This window comes from Dipodomys spectabilis, unplaced genomic scaffold (assembly GCF_019054845.1).
Source record: "Dipodomys spectabilis isolate Male_0828 unplaced genomic scaffold, ASM1905484v1 ptg000018l, whole genome shotgun sequence".
NCBI lineage: Eukaryota > Metazoa > Chordata > Mammalia > Rodentia > Heteromyidae > Dipodomys > Dipodomys spectabilis.
This window is the reverse complement of record NW_024870695.1, coordinates 10,844,914-10,864,699: the sequence shown is the minus strand read 5'-3', so window position 1 is coordinate 10,864,699 and position 19,786 is coordinate 10,844,914. Positions and strand designations below refer to the sequence as shown.

Here is a 19,786-nt window from a genome sequence, read left to right as displayed (position 1 = left end):
CTTTTTGGTGGTTGACTGGAGGTAAGTCTCATAGACTTTCCTGCCTACATTGGCTCCAAACCTCAGATCTCAGCCTTCTAAGTAGCTAGAATTATAGATATGAGCACTGGTGCTCATATCTCACTCTTATAACCCCTCTGTCCTTCCTCCTCTTCCTTCTCTATGCCAGAATGGAGTTTGAACTCAGGGCTGTGTGCCCATTCAGCTTGCTTGCTCATTGAGGCTGGTGCTCTACCACTTGAACCACGCCTCCAGTCTACCATCCTGCCAGTTGTCATCTTCCTTCTCCTCTTTCCTTCCTCCTCCTTCTTCCTTGTTGTTCTTCTCCTTGATACACCTTCCCTATATAATCTTGGCTGGCCTGAAACTCACCACCCTCCTGCTTCAGCCTCCCAAGTGCTAGCTAGGATTACAGATGTGAAGCACCATGCCTAAGCTTTGGCCTTTTTTCCTGGTCTCTCTGTTTGCAACTTGGCTTTGCCAGGAAGAAGGGAAGGACTGGCCTAGAACATGGTGGATGAACAGGGGTCTGAGACTTGCAGGGTTGATGATCTCCCTGCAGGGAAGTGGCAGGGGGTCCGGATGGGGTGGGGAGCTGCAGCAGAACCAGCCACCAGCTGCAGGCTGTGGAGGAAAAGCTGATCTTTTTGCACCCTGCTGGGTGGTGGAACCTGGAACAGGCGTCACACAGTTGCATAATAGGCTGTGGTCAGGGAAAGCCTCACTCCAACCTCTCCCTCCCTCTGAGGCCACACTAGCTCGGGGCAGCCCTTGGCAGAAAATTGAGAGTCCCAGGTTTTAAAACTTCTGAAGGGACATAGGGATAAAAAGAGGGATTCTTTTGTACTTTGTATATATATATAGGCCACACATTTGAGTCAACTGGTTTTGAATAAAGTATTTTTTTTTTTTCATAAATTGCTTTCTGGTTTGCAGAGTGGATGGCAGTCTTCTTGGGTCACTGAGGCTCTTTTGTTTGGTTCCTGAGTGTCAGGTTTTAGCAAGGAGCTAGAATTCTTCCTTCTCTATGGTATGAGGTGCTAACCACCTCTGGAAAGCAATGCTTTTTTTTTTTTTTGGTTGGTCATGGGGCTTGAACTCTGAGCCTGGGCGCTGTCCCTGAACTCTTCAGCTCAAGGTGAGCGCTCTACCACTGGAGTAACCGCGCCACTTCCGTTTTTCTGGTGGTTAATTGGAGATAAGAGTCTCATAGGCTTTCCTGCCCAGGCTATCTTTGAACTGTGATCCTCAGATCTCAGCCTCCTGAGTAGATAAGATTACAGGTGTGAGCCACCAGCACCCAGCCATCAGTGCTTCTTAAAAGGCTAAAGAACTAGGTGTGTGTTTCAGGTGGAGGGGGATGTTACATAGCCAGGAAAGCAAGGACTTGCAGTCCTGGAGAACGGAGCAGGAATGACTAGGGAGGAGCCCACAGCTGGAGCTGTGGCCTAGGCCTCTACAGATCAGCTATTAGCAATCTTGTAGCCTGAAGCTGAGGGCCAGTGCCAAAGTAATGGCTGGCCCTCCTGGAGCCCAGAGCAGCAGAGAACCTGGACAACAGCCTATCCTCCCTGGCCTGTTCCCAGAGACCAGCAGGTGGCACCATCCAACTGCTGCTTTGGCCTGAAAGGGAGAGGCTGGCCAGGACAGAGGATCAGCTTTCCCCATGTGGACCCCTCAGGCCCAGCTGTGGCTACTCCCAGCCTGGAGATGGGACCTTGGAGTCAGGAACACAAGCTGGGTGGCGGTTTGGGGAGCAAGGAACCACAGGAACCACAGGAAGGCAGGCTTTCGTCAGCACTCAAAGCAACGACGACTGGCCCAGAGCAGCTGTGTGGGTGGGCAGGCTGAAAGCAGGCGCTGGGTGAGCAGGATGAAAGCGGGCGCTGCTGCACCTCAGCCGCCCTAAATCTCACTTCCATCTCTCAGGGGCAGGGGAAGGGAAGCGCTGGTATCTCTCACACAAGCAGTCACCATGGCACAGCCCTGTGAGTGGAGGAGGGCGGGAGAAGCTGAGAGATGGCTCTGCTGTCTGTGGCCTTTCTCTGAATTATCACTACTCACTGCCTAGGGGCCTCTCATCAAGCAGCCAGTGAAGAGTCTGCAAGTTGTCGTCCCTCCCCCTCCCAGCCCCCCAGTGAACTGAAAAGAAAGTGATAATGACCCAACTGTGGAAGAGAGGCCTGGGGGAGGATCTGCACAAACCCCCTTTAGTAGCTTATCTGACTCCAGACAGGATACAGCAGCCTTGGAGGGAGGAGGCTATTCTGACACCTTCCTGCCACTGGACACTCTGTCCCCTCAGTCCCTCCATCTGGAGGCTGGTGGCTGATGCCACCACCTGCATCACTTCAGGCATGAAGCCTCAGCTCTGGGGTCTCCTGGTCACTCCTAACTGGTCTGTGCAAAAAGGTCTTTTCAGAATGTAATCAGAGAAAAGGGCACCTCCACCAGCCGCACACACAGCTGTCACACTTTCAGACAGTTCCTATATAACTTTTATTTCTGGAAGTTAAAGTAGATACAGCAATGTACAAAAAAAAACCCACAACACAATAATATAAATTTTTTTTTTTTTACACTAGGAAGTATACATTGGAATTTGAATGCAGTGGCCGGGGCAGCAGCTTACAAACTACTATAATAGGGAGGCAAAGCGATCTGCAGTAATCCCTGGGCTGGGCTGGGGACAGGCAGTGAGCAGTGAGAGAGAAAGCACGCAGGTCCCGAGGACTCTGTCTTATTTAAGGAAGGAATTGGAACAAGTTTCCACTCCTTAGAACTTTCCTACAGTCAGTAAGCCCAGATATGCATGCTACCTAACTAAAGCTATGAACTTTACAAGACCTGCTCCATAGAAGCCCAAGACCTTTGCCCTAGATATCCTAGGGTTCAAATCCAAATGCTAAGCCCAAGTCTCATCTTTCTAAATATTCTTTCAGTTTATGAGTTCAGCTTATTTGTGTACTAAAGTGTGTTGGAGGGAAGGGAGTTCTCCATACTACAAATGGACAGGGTGGCCAAGGTAAGTCCTGTTTGTCTTGGACAGAAGATTGTCACCCCAGGACCTTCAAACGCTCACTCATTTGTGTCAAACAAACAGGGCTCCATAGATACTCTAATGAACGGAGGCACCATGCCTCTGGGTTAGAGGTGGCCCACCCGGGTCACTAAGCGTGCCTTCTGAGCACACTGCCAAGTGCTCAGGAAGCTGACTGGCCAAGGCAGCAGGTGAAATGAAGGCCACAGCAGGTGCAGGTGGTCTGGTTGTTCTGCTTCATGGGGGAAGGAAGGCTGGGGAGCAGATAGTCACCTGTCTCAAAGGACCCTGGAAGTATGTCCTTCACACAAGGGTAGCCCTTAGGTTCATCAGTCAGCCTATGCCCTATGGTAATAGGTGAAGAAGAATTACAGGTGCCTTTGAACATCTCCAAGAACCTGGGATAAGGATTATATTCCCTGAGTTCAACTAGATGCTTTGCCGGGGCCCCAGCGCATGAGTTATATTCAACCTGTAACCTTCTCATCTCCTTCCACAAGGTCCCGAGACTAGGATTTCTAAAGCAACAGGACAAGGGGCCTTTGTGGACGTGGGGAAGGAGACATTCTACTAGCAGGGTTAGGTGGGAAAGGAAGCCAGAATGACTATAGGCCTGATAAGCCACCTGCAGGAACAAGCTGGCTCTGAAATGGATCCAAGTCCAGGGAAAAGGGAGCAAAGGTTGGCAGCACTCTCTGCCCAGCCTTACCCAATGGATGACACATTCCAGTGCAGATAGTTTAAAAAGAGTCTGGGATGTTTGGTTTTTCCTTAAATGATCTTAGTTCAAAGCTGAAACCCAAGCCATAATTTGAGAATTTTTTTCCCCCTGGTGCCAGTCCTGGGGCTTGAACGCAATGCCTGGGTGCTGTCCCTGAGCTTTTTTGTTCAAGGCTAGTGCTCTGCTACTTAGGCTACAGTTCCACTTCTGGCTTTTTGGTGTTTGATTGGAGATAAGAGTCTCACAGACTTTTCTGCCCAGGTTGGCTTCAAACTATGATCCTCTGATCTCAGCCTTCTGAGTGGCGTGAGCCACAGGTGATAACTTTTTTTTTTCTTTCCTGGCCAGTCCTGGGGCTTGAACTCAGGGCCTGGGCACTGTCCCTGAGCTTCTTTTGCTCAAGGCTAGCACTCTACCACTTGAGCCACCCCAGATAACTTTTAAGGGTTTGATCTAAAGCCCATTTCAAGGTTTATACAAATTATCAGCCTGAAGACAGCTGAATGCTTAAAGCACCAAAGAGGCTGTTAAGTGAGTTTTCTTAAATACAGAAAGGCTATGCTGCTACAGTGTGTTTTGCCCTTTAATTATTATTATTAAATTTTAAAATGAAAACCAAGAAGCTTACATAGTTTTCTATTTGGACATTAGCAGGGTTAAAAGCGCAATGCCAGGAGTCCCCAGGGAGCCTGGCACATCAGCTCGCAGAAGTAGGCAAAAGGACGCCACTGGCACCAGGAGGCTCTTGTCTATCAATAAGCAGCAAGCCACTGAGCAAGAAGGGCAGGGGAGCAAAAGAATACAAGACACTTCCTTTCCCTCCTCCTGCCCCTCCACATCCCTTACTTTCTTCTTGCATAAAAGCACATCACCCACATTCACTCATTTCTCTATTTTTAAAAGTGTCCAGATTGCTCAAAGATAGCAGAAGTAGGAGAGTTTAAAAAAAAAAATCTGGAGCCACAAAGTTAAGAGTTTCAGATGATCTGGGGTTCAGCTGCTTAAGGGGCGGTGGAACACGGGTAAGGTGCCTGGATCACATGTCTGCAGCTTCCGTTCTCAGCTCCTCACATGGGGGAGGTAGCACACTCCGAGGTCAACTCCATGTCAAAGGTGAGCGACTCTGCAGAGACAGACAGAGAATGCTACTTCAGCCACCTGACCCTGCAGCTGACAGGACACAGCCCCCAACTGATCAGGTCAGAGTGCAGGCCACTACTGCTAACCAGTTTCCTGATCCTTCAGGTCAAGGCAAGGCCTGAGCCTTCCCTCCCTACAGGGCCTTGCCCTTTAGAAGGGTCAGGGAGTTCTCTACCTTATTTATCCCCAGTTCATCTTGTTTCAATAAGATCTAAAGCTGCCCTGTGTGACCTGGCCCCATGCAGCCACTGAATGCCTGAAATGAGTCTAGTTCAAATCAAATGTGCTAGAGATGTCCAGAGCCCACTATTGGTTCAAAGACTTAGCATGGGAAAGAAAAAAAAAAAAAAAAGGAATGAAAAAACAGCTCATTGATTTTTTTCTCTACATGATGGACGGATGGCCTGTTGGATGTCTTGTATTGATAACTTTGATCAGAAACAGTGCCCAGGCCCAGAATTCAAGACTAAATACTGGCATGTGCACACACACACACACAACACATACACAATTGACTTTAATGCTAGATTCCAGTAATCCTACCTATTCAGGAGGCTGAGATCTGAGGATTGCAGTTTGAAGCCAGTCTAGGCAGGAAAGGCCATGAGACACTTATCTCTAATTAACCACCAAAAACTTGAACTATGGCTCAAGTGGTAGATGCTAGCCTTGAGTGAAAAAACTCAGGGACAGTGGCCAGGCCTTGAGTTCAAGCCCCAGAACCAGCGCAAAATTAATGATCATTTCACCTGTTTCTTTTTACTGCTGGAAATGTTACACTCACACACAGCATGCATTCTACTTTGACAGTCTCCTCCTACCAATACAGCTCCATATACCTGAGCATCACTCAAAGGGGACTAAGTTCTCTCTTAGGGACAAGAAAATCTGAGGACCAAATACTTACCAAACTGCCCTCCCGCTGAGGGCTCAGCACCTTCACCATTATTTCCAAACTGCATCAATGAATCTAAAGTGCGGGGGGACATCGGCAGGTCAATGGTATTGCTGCAGGTCGTTCTGTAGGAAATGGGGAGCGGCAGGAGGGGAAAGGGCCGGGTTGACAAGACACAATGGAGGGGGTAAAAAAAAAAAAAAGAACAAAACACACACACACAAACCATCAAACTCTGGTCTCCAACAGAAAAATAAAAGCTCAAGCTTTTTAAACACACAAGGTCACTCTGAGCACTAAACACAGCCCAGGAGTATCCAACCCCTGCAACAGGGTAAGTCTTACCCAGTGTCCCCCCTATTCCTGGGGCTCAGGGGTGGGGTGGGGTGGGAGGTGACTGAAGACATTAGAAATGAATACAAAACTGGGAAAGGAAACTACTTACGGTGTCACACAGATGAACTTGGTCTTCAGGTATGGAGCAGCACCTGGGAAGTGGAAAATGAGGTTTACTGATTGTGACTCTGCGTGTAGAACAGGAAGGAGCCAAGTCAACAGAACTCACTTTATCCTTACATAGAGAGTTTCTGGAAGCCTTCATCTGCCCCTGGGGTTCCCTTCCCTCAGCATGTGCTACCTAATACCGTCACATTTGAAGTTTGATTCTCTCCTAAAATATTCCTGAGCTCTGAAGACTTTGAAGCATACTGTGGCTCACCTGAGCCAGAGCCAACCTGGTTCACTCTTTCCTAAATGATGCAAATATTTAACCAATGTCATGTGATCTGAGCTTGTATCTCTTAGGTAATTTCTCTGCATGTAGGGACAGAACTGTGCCATCCATGGTTAGCAGCCCAGACTCCAACAAGACTAAGAGATGTGAAGGGGCCATGAAGACGACCGGTGCTAGAGAGAGGTTCCAAAGCTACTGCTATTCTCACAAACTGAGAGCACTGGTGACTGCCCAGTTGGATACATGCATCAAACAAAAAGCAGCTTTTATGTCCAGGAGAGATGTCTTTGTAGTACAGTACAACTATCCCAACTTGACAGTTACCCAGGCCCAGAGACATCTTCAGTAACTCAGACTTTGGGTAAAGCATGCTCTCGTGTGCAAAAGAAGAGGGAGAGAGAAGGAGTTGCTGCCATCAAAGGAGTCTTGACCACTCTAAAATGAGAGCTGGAGAATTCAACTACTAAACAAATCACCTTGGAGGCCCGGGGGCAGAGTGGGTGAGCCATGAGAAGTGAGGACATAACTTGGGGCTTAAAGAGAAACTATAAACTGGATGTCAGCTTTTGTCTGTAATCCTAGATACTCAGGAAGCTGAGATCTCAGTATTGTGGTTCAAAGCTAGCCCAGGCAGGAAAGTCTGTGAGAACCTTATCTCCATTTAATCACCAAAAAGCTGAAAGTGGAACTGTGGCTCAAGTGGTAAAGTGCCAGCCTTGAACGAAAAAGCTAAGGAGTAATGCTGTGGCCTAAAAGAGAGAGAGAGGAGTGGGGAGAGAAACTGTAGGACCAGGATATCTGACATGGCAACAGATGACCAATCTGAGTTTATTCCAATTCCAAAGGAACTACTGAGGCAGGGTTCTGATAGTTACAAATCCAACTTGTTTGACCAAGACCTGAGAACAGCTGACATTATAGACAGAGAAAGATTAAAAAAAAAAAACAAATAAACAGGCTTAGCCTAAGATGGACATGTCAAAGCCAAGAAAAACTAAGACTGATCAAAGAAATAACAGTCAATTCATGTGTGGCCCTGTACAAGATAATGAACGTGCTTTATCTAATTTGTAAATGGCTCAGAACCCTCCCAACAACCCATCAAAAGATACTATGTAGGATCCTGGTAGAGAATAAGGAGGGAAGAGGCTCACTCTCTGAGGCACTCATATACTATAATACTCGATGGAAACAGGAAATAGTCACAGGCTTACGTTCCTGAAGAATCTCATTTGAACCCTTATACCTTCACACTGCCTGGTCACACCTAACCCTCAGTGCACACTCCTCACCTTCTCCTCTACCTCCCCACCAGGCAGAAAAATCACTCAGGAGTTTGTGCTTTCCTTTCCTTTCTTGCTCTCTCATCTCTTTCAAATCACTCAGTAGTTCTCCTTCCTCCCTCCCTCTCTCCTTCCCTCCCTCTCTCTCTCAGAATCATAGACTGGTTCTAAAAGCTGAGTGTAGAAGAGAAGTGTTGGGTCCATGACATCAGTAATTCTTTCCTTGATTAGCGCCTTGCCGCTAAACAATGTCTTGAATAGGAAAGACCTACCTCCCTGCCAGGGGAGACATGGAGACAGAGGATTCATCCTAAGCTGGGAGCTTGGATCTTCAAAGCAAAGTTAGTGGAAAGGACCAATACTTGCACCTCAAAGTTCTCAGCAGAAGGAACAAAGGGTGGTGTGAAGAGGCTGATAAACAGATCTCCCAACTGAAGTACAAGGTGGAAAGAGAGATAAGGGCAGACAGGAAGTGAGGGCTAATCTCTTCCACAATGTGAACAGAGCTTACCACTGGAACAAAGGGAAAAGGAAAGTCAGTTGGCAACAAGCTCCTACGGCCTCCCTCAATCTAAAATTCCTATAAAAGAGTGGGAGGGAAGCTATGGCATCGTGCTGGGGTGCTCCTTGCACAGAGGTAGTTTTTTTTGGTGTGTGTGTGCCAATCCTAAGGCTTGAACATAGGGCCTGGGCACTGTCCCTGAGCTTTGTGCTCAAGGCTAGTGTTCTACCACTTGAGCACCCTTCAAAATGTCCTAGTCTCTGTGTGTGTGTGTGTGTGTGTGTGTGTGTGTGTGTGAGTGTGTGTGTGTGTGTGTGTGTATTTTCTATTATTTCCCCTTGCAGACTGCTGAGCTCTCTGTGGGACAAGAACTAGTGACTCCAATTTGAACCTTCTCATGAATCTCACCTCTAAAAGCACTCACTACAAAGTTCTTCCCCATAAGGAAGAATGAAGATTCCCCCTAGCTCTTCAGACCTTCCTGACTCTCCTTCCAAAGAACCTGTAGTTTCCAATCTTTCCCAAGAACAAAGGGCCAGGACATAGAAAATCAACAACTACCTGGGTCTGCTTCGGGATGCTCCTGGCTTTCTGGCCGACAATACTTTCCAAACGCCTCCTCCTTAGGAATGTCAGGGTAGAGATAGACCAGCGGAGATACCAGGATGTTGGTAGCATCCATGATCTTATAGCCCATGATGATTTCAGCAAATGACATGTTGTTTAGCTGCTGCTTTGTATATGGCTCCACCGACTGGATCTGGGTCTTGCCTGTCATAAGAGATGGGAAGGAACAAGAATGAAACCTATAACTGGTAGTCTCAGAGAAAGCTGTCTGATATATCTTTCCTGGGAGAGGGGAGGCATATGCCAGCCTAGTGCTTGAGACCCGGCAGCATGACACTGTGGAAAGATCCAGACTAGATTTTTACAGTGGCTCTCCAGCTTGATCACACATAGCACACTTGCATAAGGTATTACTGGGGTAGGTATGAACCAGGCACCAGTGGCTCACATTGTAATCCTACCTACTCAGGAGGCTGAAATCTGAGGATCCAGATTCAAAACCAGCCCAGGCAAGAAAGCCCGTGAGATTTTTGTCTCCAATTAACTACCAAAAAAGCTAGAAGTAGAGTTGTGGCTCACGCGGTTAAGTGTAAACCTTGAGCAAAAAAGCTCAGGGACAGAGCCCAGGCCCAGAGTTAAAGCCCTAGCATTGGCAAAAAAAAAAAAAATGTAGAACAAAACTGAAATTGTAAACGATAGACAAATAGCCATTGAACAGGCAAAACAAGCTGGTAGAGAAATCCTTCAGCTGGAAGGATTGAGAGAGAAGTCAGTTGTTTACAAGTCTGAGTGAGGCTGGGGAGTCCTAGGCCCTCTCTGCCCTCTAGGGGTCAGTACCTCATAGTAGCAGCTAGGAGGCAGTGGTAGAAATGGCCACCAGGTGGGGTGAGCAGAGTTATCTTACCACTGATGTCCTTTTCCACCCAAGTAAAGGTGACTCCTCCTTCCTTGCTGCTCTCACTGAATCTCAACAGGAAGGTGCCAGGAGGCTTGGTGCTCAGGATGGCCCGCTCCCGCTCCTTGCTGATGAAGCCCATGATGTACCTAGAGCCAAAGAAGGCCAACATTGTTTGGGCTCACAGAGTATTCCCTCTGCCACTGTGACTTTGTCACACCTGTACCCACACTGTGCAAGACAGAAGAGTTTCAACCTACCCTTCATTCCAAAGGGCTAATATGTACTTTTTCACAAGGTCAATGATATTGTCCAGCCAGACCCAGAAGGAGAAGCCCTTGCCAGCCATGTTTTCCTGGAGAAAAGATTAATAAGGAAGCCCAGTTCAACATCATCTTCCTAGCCTTTTTCTTCCTGGGACACAATGCACTGTGAACACCTTTGGGCCCATGAACCCTCAGCAAGGTCCTGCTGGCTGCTTGAAGGAGGGTCCAAGGCCTTCCAGGCCTGACACCCTCCATGAACACCTTGCAGGGGAGTGCTCCTACCCCCACTCCCAGACGTGACCGCAAGGACACAACAATATCACTTACTTTGCAAAACTTGGCCCATGTGATTTGACACCCTGAGTAGTTCACACCAGGTCCTGAAGGGGGACAGGGGACAAGAACAAAATAAAAATTTTTTAGTTTAAAATCAAATTTTATTTCCCCGAACAGAATGCTCACAATGGTAATGCTCAACTGTCCCACAATGAGCTGTGAGTGAAACCATTGGCTTTAATGTTATCTCTAGGTTGCCTCCACTATGTGTGTAAACGTGCACATACGTGTGCATATGCGCGTGCACACACACACACACACACACACACACACACACACACACACAGAGTCCCCTCATTGACAATGCCACCTCCTGAGCTGTTCTTTAGCCTAGCATCAAGTCCTGTGCTCTTTCTATCTGTGAGTGTGTTCTGGGGACCAGCAGCACACACTAACAAGCTAACAAATGGGTTTAGGATATATTTGATAGCAGCCTGGTGCAATGCTACTTTTAGACCACGTAGCCAAAAAAAAATAACTTACTTTTTTTTTTCACCTAATAATTTTTAAATAAGGCCAGGTGCTGGTAGCTCACACCTGTAATCCTGTTACTTAGGAGGCTGGCTGAGATCTGGAGGATTGTGGTTTTGAAGCCTTCCCAGGCAGAAAAATCCAAGAGATGCTTATCTCCAATTAATCAGCAAAATGCCAGACTGGAGGTAGGGCTCAAGTGGCAGAGCACCAACTGTGAGTAAAAAGCTGAACCAGAGGTCCTGAGTTGAAGCCTCGATACAAGCAAAAATAAAAATTCTGTGTAAGCCTGGCAAAGTAGCATATGCATGTAAACAGCACTTGAAAGGTGAAGGCAGGAGGATCACAAGTTCAAAGCCAGCCGGGCTATAGGGAGACTTTGTCTCAAGAGGTTAGTGATGTAGCTGAGTAGTAGAGCACTTGCCTAATATGTGCTTGCCCCTGAGCTCCAACCCCATATTGAAGAAATAGGAAGTAACGGAATGCCAAAACACTTAGTTCCATCTTTTAAGGTTAAAATATCTTTTAAGGTTAGCTAGTAGTACCCTGGAAGGTGAGGGAGACAGCAACCAAGAGAAAAGAAATCTGCCTCTAAGCTCATAATCTGGGCGCCAGTGGCTCATGCCGGTAATCCTAGCTACTCAGAAGGCTGAGATCTGAGGATTGAAATTCAAAGTCAGCCTGGGAAAGAAAGTCCATAAGTCTCTTGTCTCCATTAAACTACCAGAACAGCGAGAAATGGAGCTGTGGCTCAAGTGGTAGAATGCTAGCCTTGAACAATAGAAGCTCAGGGAGAGCCCAGGCACTGAATTCAAGCCCCAGGACTGGTACAAAAACAAACAAACACAAAAAAAAGACTTCTAGATTAGAAGCAAACTTGCCCTGTGCCCTGACTCTCCACCGTGGCATGGACCAATGCCTCCCTCCAAGCAGATGCTAGGGAACTGTCTGGGCAAAGGCCCCTTAGAATCCTTGCCTGAGAAGGGCAGGGAGAACAAGGGGTGAAATGCAGACCTAGGAGTTTTTCTGCCAGCGTAGTCAACTGCTCGATGCTCAGGCCCCGCTTTGTAGTGGAGGAAAACTGCCAACTCAGCACCTCGGCCACTTGATCCCAGGTTCCAATTGGAGGCTTGGTGAAGAAGTTCACGTTCTATTCAAAAAGAATATATGTGCTCAATGGAGCTAACAGCTCTCACCAGGACCTGACCAGAGAAAGAGATTTCTGAGAGGATGGGACACTAACCTTGGGGTTGTTGGTCAGCATGTTATACCACAGGATTGATGCCCAGGCATTTGGCATCTGACAGATGTTGGAGATCACCACAACTGGCAAAGAATGGGTCTGTGGAGAACATTGGGAATAAGCCAGAGAGTCAGTGCGCCTTCACAGACCCCCCAAATCTACTCATCTGCATCTCACGGGGTTTGCAGTGGACAGGACTGCCCTAAAGCACAGCTGTTAGGGAGTCTAGACAGGAGGCCTTGAGCCCACTCAACACCCAGAGAGGGGAAGACTGAAAACAGGGAAGACTGAACTAAGGCTGCTGTCTGACCACAACAGGTGTGGCTTGTGAAATCTGCCTGTGAGTTGAGACTGATAGACCCTTGTTCATAAGTCTTGAAGTATGCTCTCCAAAAATGAAGACTCCCCATTTTCCTGTGAAATCAAAGATGAAGATTCTTGCTTTTGCAGGTTTAACTTAAAGACAGTTGGCATGGGGCTGGGAAGGTGGCTCAGTGGTAAAGCACTTGCCTTGCATGCTTGAGGCCCTGGGTTCGATTCCTCAGCACACATAAGCAAAAAAAAAGCCAGAAGTGGCACTGTGGCTCAAGTGGTAGAGCGCTAGCCTTAAGCTGAAGAGCTGAGGGGAAGCGCCCAGGCCCAGAGTTCAGGCCCATGACCGGACCCAAAACAAAACAAAACAAAACAAAAGATGGTTGGCAACAAAATGCAAATGCTATCATTTTCTACACACTGAAAGCTAAGACTCATCCGCTCATACTACCAAGTTTTGGCTCTAGTGTGTGTGTGTGTGTGTGTGTGTGTGTGTGTGTGTGTGTGTGTGTGTGTGTGTGTGTGTGTGTGTGTGTGTGTGTGTGTGTGTGTGTGTGTGTGTGTGTGTGTGTGTGTGTGTGTGTGTGTACTAGGGTTTGAACTCATGGCTTCAAACTCTTGTTCAGCTTTTTCACTCATGGCTGGTACTCTACCACTTGAACCATACCACACCTCTACATCAGGCTTTTGCTGGTTAACTGGAGACAAGTCTCCCAAATTTGTTTGCCTGGGCTGACTTCAAATCTTGATCTTCAAATCTCAATAAAAGTCCTGTTGCATGCTTTCACCCTGAGTCCCTGCACACAGGGCCACCCTGGTTCTCTCAAAAAACTCACTTCAAGGTCAATCTTGAGGCCTTGGTGGTAAACCTCAGTCTCGAAGGTGATCAGGTGCAGCTCCTCAGTCACAATCAGGGAGGCCTACAATGAATGAGGAGGAGAATGACTTACAGGCCTCACAGACACAGCCTCACTATACCACAAGTCAGCAAGCCACAAGGTGGCCACAGAGAGGCGGTCAGGCCACAAGTCAAAGGACACATTCCCTTCAACATGAAGAGCTCCAGGCCTTCATTTTGTCTTTTACTACGTTACACAGAAATAAAAGGTTATTTACAAAACATATTAAGGCTGAGTCATTCCCTACACCCAGGTTGTGGAAAAACAGCTTTTTGCATAGGCTGTCCCTGAACTTTGATCCTCCCCAATCTCTGCCTCCCAAGTAACTGCTATATCCACCAATTGGTGTGGAAGATGACTCAGGAGAGACTTTCTGTTTCTCGTAAAGATCACTCCCCAGACACTCAGGGAAGTACTCTGAGCCAGAGAACTCCATAGCACATGGCCTTCTGAACATGTCCCATTGGCCCCAAGTGACTTTTCTGAATGATAGCAGTTGAAATAACAGGTGAGACCTCTTCCTCCCTTGAAGAGAAAACCCTCCCAGTTGGCTTATTGGCTTTCACTCAACAAAACTTACGTCACAATTGGCACGGCCTCCATTCCCACATCTTTGCTCCCTCAGGGTCTGTAAGAAAGGGGGAAAATGTCATATGTCACTTCAGCTGTGTCCCATCCTCCCTCTCCGACAGATGCCTTTTTTTTTGCCAGTCCCAGGGCTTGAACTTGGGCCAAGGCGCTGTCCTTGAGCTTCTTTTTTGCTCAAGCCTAGCACTCTACCACTTGAGCCACAGCATCACTTCCTGCTTTTTTTGTTTATGTGGTACTGAGGAATTAAACCCAGGGCTTCATGCTTGCTAGGCAAGCACTCTACCACTAAGCCACATTCCCAGCCCTGACACAGCCTTTCGCACACAGGGGTGGGGGTTTCCCTGGGGGCTTCTCCCACCTACCAAGTGCTTGAACTCTGCAGAGAGGCTGCCATTGTTCGATTCTTCCATGTTCATCACTTTCGTGTTGGTACCCAGAATATTAAATTTCCGGGACCTGAATCACAGAAACAAAATCAACCACATGGGTGCCTAAGTGGCCAGAAGATAAAGTTACATTAGCCAGAACAAAAGGAAGCCTCAAGGCTGAACTTACCCTCTGAGAGCCGCAACCTCCCCAGAGTCTCTGTTAAAAACACATCAAGGTTAATAAAACATGACCTAGCACCAGTCAGTGCTCCTGAGCAATTCTGTAAACTATTCAGTTACATTTTATTTTATTATTATTTGTGTGTATGCAAGTATGTGCATATGCTGGTACTGGGGACTGAATTTAGGATCCTGCACTCATGTTTGTTTTTCCATTCAAGGATGAGCCACACTTCTACTTCCTTATCACATACTTCCCTAACTCACAAAAGTCCCTACTTGCCGTGTGCCGGTGGCTCACACCTGTAATCCTAGCTACTCAGGAGGCTGAGATCTGAGGATCATGGTTCAAAGCCAGCCCAGGCAGGAAAGTCTGTGAGACTCTTATCTCCAATAAACCACTAGAAAACTGCAAGTGGCGTTGTGGCTCAAGCAGTAGAGCACTAGCCATGAGCTGAAGAGCTGAGGGACAGTGCCCAGGCCCAGAGTTCAAGCCCCACAGCCAACCCCCCCCCCCCCCAAAAAAAGTCCCTACTCATGACATTCATCAGAATAAACACGCCTACAGAGCAGGTCTAGGGGTGAGGGCATCATAGTACTGTCTCAATCACCAAAAGGAGGGAATTCTATGCCAGCCTGCTCTTATATTCCTTACTTCACCTAAATAGGGGTGAGAAAACATATGGCCTTAACCACTGCCAGCAACCTGAAGGGAACCTGGGTGTGTGGTGATCTTCATGATGGCAGAGAAGAAAGACAGAACTCCCTGAGGACACCCATGAGTCACTAAGCTCAGCTCCAGGAACTTGCCCCAACTCTGCATTTCCAGTTATACTGGGTGGCAAATGTCCTCACTAACGAAGCCACACTGGGTTTTCCCAAAAGTCTGCTGTTGGCAGCAATGCACACATCTCCTGGGTGCTAGCAAGAAATCCTGTCCAAAAAATAAAAAGAAATCCTGTCCCGTGAAAGCACCATCAACTCTATGTGTTGGAATGCGCTATCTTCTAGGTGGTCACATTTCTCAATTTTCATCTGTTAATACTTTGTAAGTTCTTCTCTAATTTTGAATACTCCCTAGAGTTTTAGAAAATATAGCTACTTTAAACAGTGAGTATCAATCATTTTACAGAAGAAAACTGACCAATCAGAAATCATTTATAAGACACCTTCTATACACCACATTCTCAAACCTAAGTTCTCCTCCATATCTACATATCTATATATATGGAATGCAGTTCATTGGTGTGGTGTTTTGTTTTGTTTTTTTTTGGTCATTTGAAGGGCTTGAACTCTGTCCCTTTACTCTTCAGCTCAAGGTGAGCACTCTATCACTTTGAGCCATGGCTTCACTTCTGGTTTGGGGGTGGTTAAGATGGAGATAAGAGTCTCACGGAACTTTCCTGCCCAGGCTGGCTTTGAACTTCAATCATAAGATCTCAGCCTCCTCAGTAACTAGGATTATAGGTGTGAACCACCAGCATCTGACCTAGCCTACTTTTTTTTGTTGTTGTTGTTGTTGGTTGTGGGGCTTGAACCTCTGGGGTTGGGCACTGTCACTGCACTCTTCAGCTCAAGGTGAGCGCTCTACCTCTTGAAGTGCCACTTCCAGTTTTCTAGTGGTTTATTGGAGATAAGAGTTTCATGGACTTTCCTGCCTGGGCTGGCTTTGAACCATGATCCTCAGATCTCAGCCTCCTGAGTAGCTAGGATTACAGGTGTGAGCCACCAATGCCCAGCTCTGGCGTATATTTTTAATATTCCTTTTTTTGTATTAGCTTTTTGTTTTGTTGGTTGTGGGACTTGAACTTGTATTAGCTTTGATATAACTGACAACCAATAGACTACATTATTTAAAATGTACAATTTGATGAAACTGATGTATAGATTCCACACATACTTGTGAAACCACCAATACAACCAAGGAACATATATCCATTACCCCAAAGTTTCCCTGTGATCATTTGTAATTCATCCCCCAACCAACCATACCCTACCCCAGCCTGGCCCCAAATGACCACCAATCTGTTTTCTGTCACTGTAGATTTATTTGCATTTTTAGGATTTTATATATGTGGCATAAAATGATAGGGGAGGAGTGGTCTGGTTTCTTTCACTAAGCATAATTACTCAGTTTTATTCATGTGTCACCACTTCATTGTTTTTTGAGTACTAGGCCATGAATGGAGTATAGAATGATGGAATGTCCACCATTCAGCTGGGTGGCCATTTGTGGGCATATACTTTCATTCCTCTTGGGCTAATATCTAACACAAATGACAAGAGTCATAGGCCAGGTAAAGGTTTTACATTCTAGGAATCTGTCCTGCTTTCTTCCATTAGCCATTCTCCACTATTGTATATTGATTCACCTCTGAAGACAGCCTTGTTAACATGTAACTATACCTCAATTTTGTTCTGGTGGACCACAGAAAGTCAGATTTAACCTCCCAATCCAATCCCCAATATCAAATTGTTCTCAGACCATTAGTGTGAGATAATGTTTCAAACTTATCTTCATTCCATTTAACAACTTCAGATCTATTTCTAGACTTCATTTGGGGAGGAAAAAAAAAGGAGTTAAGCTTAGGAATACTTACTTATCAATGCACACTTTAATTTTAAGCTGATAATTCAACTCAGGGAATTTGACCAACAACCTAGTTAAAAAAAAAAATCCAGTTTTAAAAAAAAGTTAAGTTTGGGGCAGGCAGGGGGAGGATGGGAAGGGATGGGAAGGGGAAACAAAGGAGGAGGCTACCATGCTTGATAAGAAATGTACTCATTATCTTGCCCATGTAATTGTAACACCTCTGTACAGTATTTTCACAATAAAAAAATTAAAATTAAAAAAGTTAAGTTTCTCCAGTAATCTCTAGTTTTAAAAAAAAAAAGAAAAATTCACTAGGCACTAGTGGTATATGTCTGTAATCTTAGCTACTCAGGAGGCTGAGATCTGAGGATCTGAGGTTCAAAGCCAGCCTATGCAGGAAAGTGTGAAGCTCTTATCTCCCAGTAACTTCCAAAAAAGCTGGAAATGGCGCTGTGGCTCCAAGTGGCAGAGCGCTAGCCTTGGGAAGGACGAAAGGAAGGAAGGAAGGAAGGAAGGAAGGAAGGAAGGAAGGAAGGGAGGGAGGGAGGGAGGGAGGGAGGGAGGGAGGGGAGGAGAGGACAGAAGAGTTGAGGAGAGCAAAGGGGAAGAAAGGAGAGGAAAGGAGTAGAAAGGAAAAGAAGGAAGAGCGAGCTCAGAGACAGCGCCCAGGCCCAGAGTTTAAGTTCTAGAACCTGCTTTTAAAAAAAAAAAGTAAAATTTAGCTGGAGGTATAGCTCAAGTGGTAGAGAGCCTGCTCCATTTCTAAGAGCCGAATAAACCGTAATCCCAAATGCCTCCTCCATCCCGCCCAGGTAAGCTCCTTCAGACAAAAAGACACTGCAAAAAGCCTACAAATGGAGGACTTGGACAAACCTGTATGAAGTTCACGAAAAGAAAGTAAAAATCACTCAATGAAATATACAGCAAGAAGATGCTCTGCAGCTGCTATTCTTTCTATTAAACTTGAAACCCAGCACCATACAAGTTTCCAAGGAGGGAAATTTCACCCCACAAGGGGAAACCCTCCATGTCTATTTGGATCTGGGGGCTTGCTGGGGCCTCACAGCTAGCCCATCAATAAACCTACTCTTTCCTTGAGATCTTCAAGGAAGAATAGAACCAAAAGTCCACAGTATTATTGTGTCCCTTTTGAAGCAAAGGAGAAACTACAGCTTACTGGATTAGATTAGTCTGTCATCACAGAAATGTACCTAGCATTTTTTTTTTTTTTTTTGGTGCCAGTACTGGGGCTTGAACTCTGGGCCTGGGCATTGTCCTTTAGCTTTTTTGATCAAAGCTGGTATTCTACCACTTGAGCCACAGCTTCACTTCCAGCTTTTTGGTGGCTAATTGGAGACAAAAGTCTCATGGACTTTGCTGCCTAGACTGGCTCGAACTGTGATCCTAAGATGTCAGCCTCCTGAGTAGCTAAAATTACAGGTTTGAGCCACAAGCACCAGTAACCGAAGATAAACCAAAGAACATAACTGTATCTAGTTCTTTGATTTTGACATGAGACTCAATAAGCAAGTTGATACCAGGCCAACAAATTCTATACCCACAATAGGACTGCTGGTGAAGCCTGAAGGAAGAACTCTGAAGCCAGACATGATAGAACATGTCTACAGTTCCAGCTATGCAGGAGAACCGAGTTAGAAAAGGATGAGTTCAAGACCAGCCTGGGCAACATAGCAAGACTCAGCCTCAAAAATAATTCACAAGGGGCTGGGAAGGTGACTCAGTGGTAGTGTGCTTGCCCTGCATGCATAAGGCCCTGGGTTCAATTCCTCAGCGCCACATAAGCAGAAAAAGCCGGAAGTGGTGCTGTGACTCAAGTGGTAGAGTGCTAGCCTTGAGCTGAAGAACTGGCCTCACAACTGACAAATAAATAAATAAAATAACACACCAACAACAACAAAAGAACAACACTGGCCACCCACTTTTCTTTGGATCTAAGAATGTCCCTAAATAAAAGCTCCCGCCAAATGTAAGCCCAGTGGCCCACCTGACTTTAGTGGTAAACTGGACTCCAGTCTTGATGACTAAGGGCCGGTCGGGATGCATAGGCATGCAGGGCTGCCGTTCAACCACAAAGGCACTGAAGGGAAAAGAAGAACAGTGTCACATTACTTCCATGGTGACTAGTCTTTGTCCTGTTCCTTTGAAGTCAGCTAGTCTTTTGCTTTAGGGCATGATTTTTTTTTTTCCTTCACTTTTTGGATAAGGCAAAGAGGACAAGAATTCTAAGATACCTTTTCATTAAGTTTCGAAATAGCTCCACAATTCTCTCTTCCAGCATTGGCCGGTGCTGCACAATGGGGTCCCCTTTATAAGAAACCTTTTGCTGCAACTCCTCTAGCTTCTTAATTTGTTGGCGGGTCTGAAGTTGAGATTCAGCTAATGATGTTATCCTGCCAATAAAATCAGAAAGTTATCAGTTACCAGAGTGTACACAGGTTAAGTAGAGAAGAAGAAAGAATAAATTCCAACCTGGGAATGGTGGCACATGCCTATAATTACAGCATTAAAGAGGCTGAGATAGCCAGGCATCCGTGGCTCAAGCCTGTAATCCTAGCTACTCAAGAGGTTGAGATCTAAGGATCATGGTTGAAAGCCAGCCCAGGCAGGAAAGTCCATGAGACTCTTATCTCCAATAAACCACTCAGAAAACCTGACGTGGCTCAAGTGGTAGAGTACGTGCCTTGAGCTGAAGAGCGCAGGGAAAAGCTCCCAAGCCCAGAGTTCAAGCCC

At 46.3% G+C, this 19,786-nt stretch overlaps 1 protein-coding gene across 5 annotated transcripts in view; it reads right to left on the bottom strand.

Moving 5' to 3' along the window:
- Positions 1-4,331: 4,331 nt before the first annotated feature.
- Stat3 (signal transducer and activator of transcription 3) overlaps positions 4,332-19,786 on the bottom strand; it is a 54,701-nt gene continuing 39,246 nt past the window's right edge. For 2 of the 5 annotated variants that reach the window (XM_042673853.1, XM_042673854.1), the window contains exons 9-24: positions 19,288-19,446; positions 19,041-19,133; positions 17,043-17,102; positions 14,450-14,479; positions 14,257-14,350; positions 13,884-13,931; positions 13,241-13,324; positions 12,093-12,191; positions 11,864-11,999; positions 10,370-10,422; positions 10,037-10,131; positions 9,786-9,925; positions 8,873-9,085; positions 6,242-6,284; positions 5,809-5,921; positions 4,332-4,884 (exon numbers count right to left, since the gene is read on the bottom strand). In XM_042673853.1, the coding sequence (XP_042529787.1) occupies positions 4,829-4,884; positions 5,809-5,921; positions 6,242-6,284; positions 8,873-9,085; positions 9,786-9,925; positions 10,037-10,131; positions 10,370-10,422; positions 11,864-11,999; positions 12,093-12,191; positions 13,241-13,324; positions 13,884-13,931; positions 14,257-14,350; positions 14,450-14,479; positions 17,043-17,102; positions 19,041-19,133; positions 19,288-19,446 (1,516 nt within the window). In that variant the 3' untranslated portion in view covers positions 4,332-4,828. The remainder of the gene's footprint in view (positions 4,885-5,808; positions 5,922-6,241; positions 6,285-8,872; positions 9,086-9,785; positions 9,926-10,036; positions 10,132-10,369; positions 10,423-11,863; positions 12,000-12,092; positions 12,192-13,240; positions 13,325-13,883; positions 13,932-14,256; positions 14,351-14,449; positions 14,480-17,042; positions 17,103-19,040; positions 19,134-19,287; positions 19,447-19,786) is intronic. The other 3 variants (XM_042673857.1, XM_042673856.1, XM_042673855.1) reach the window with 3 other exon arrangements.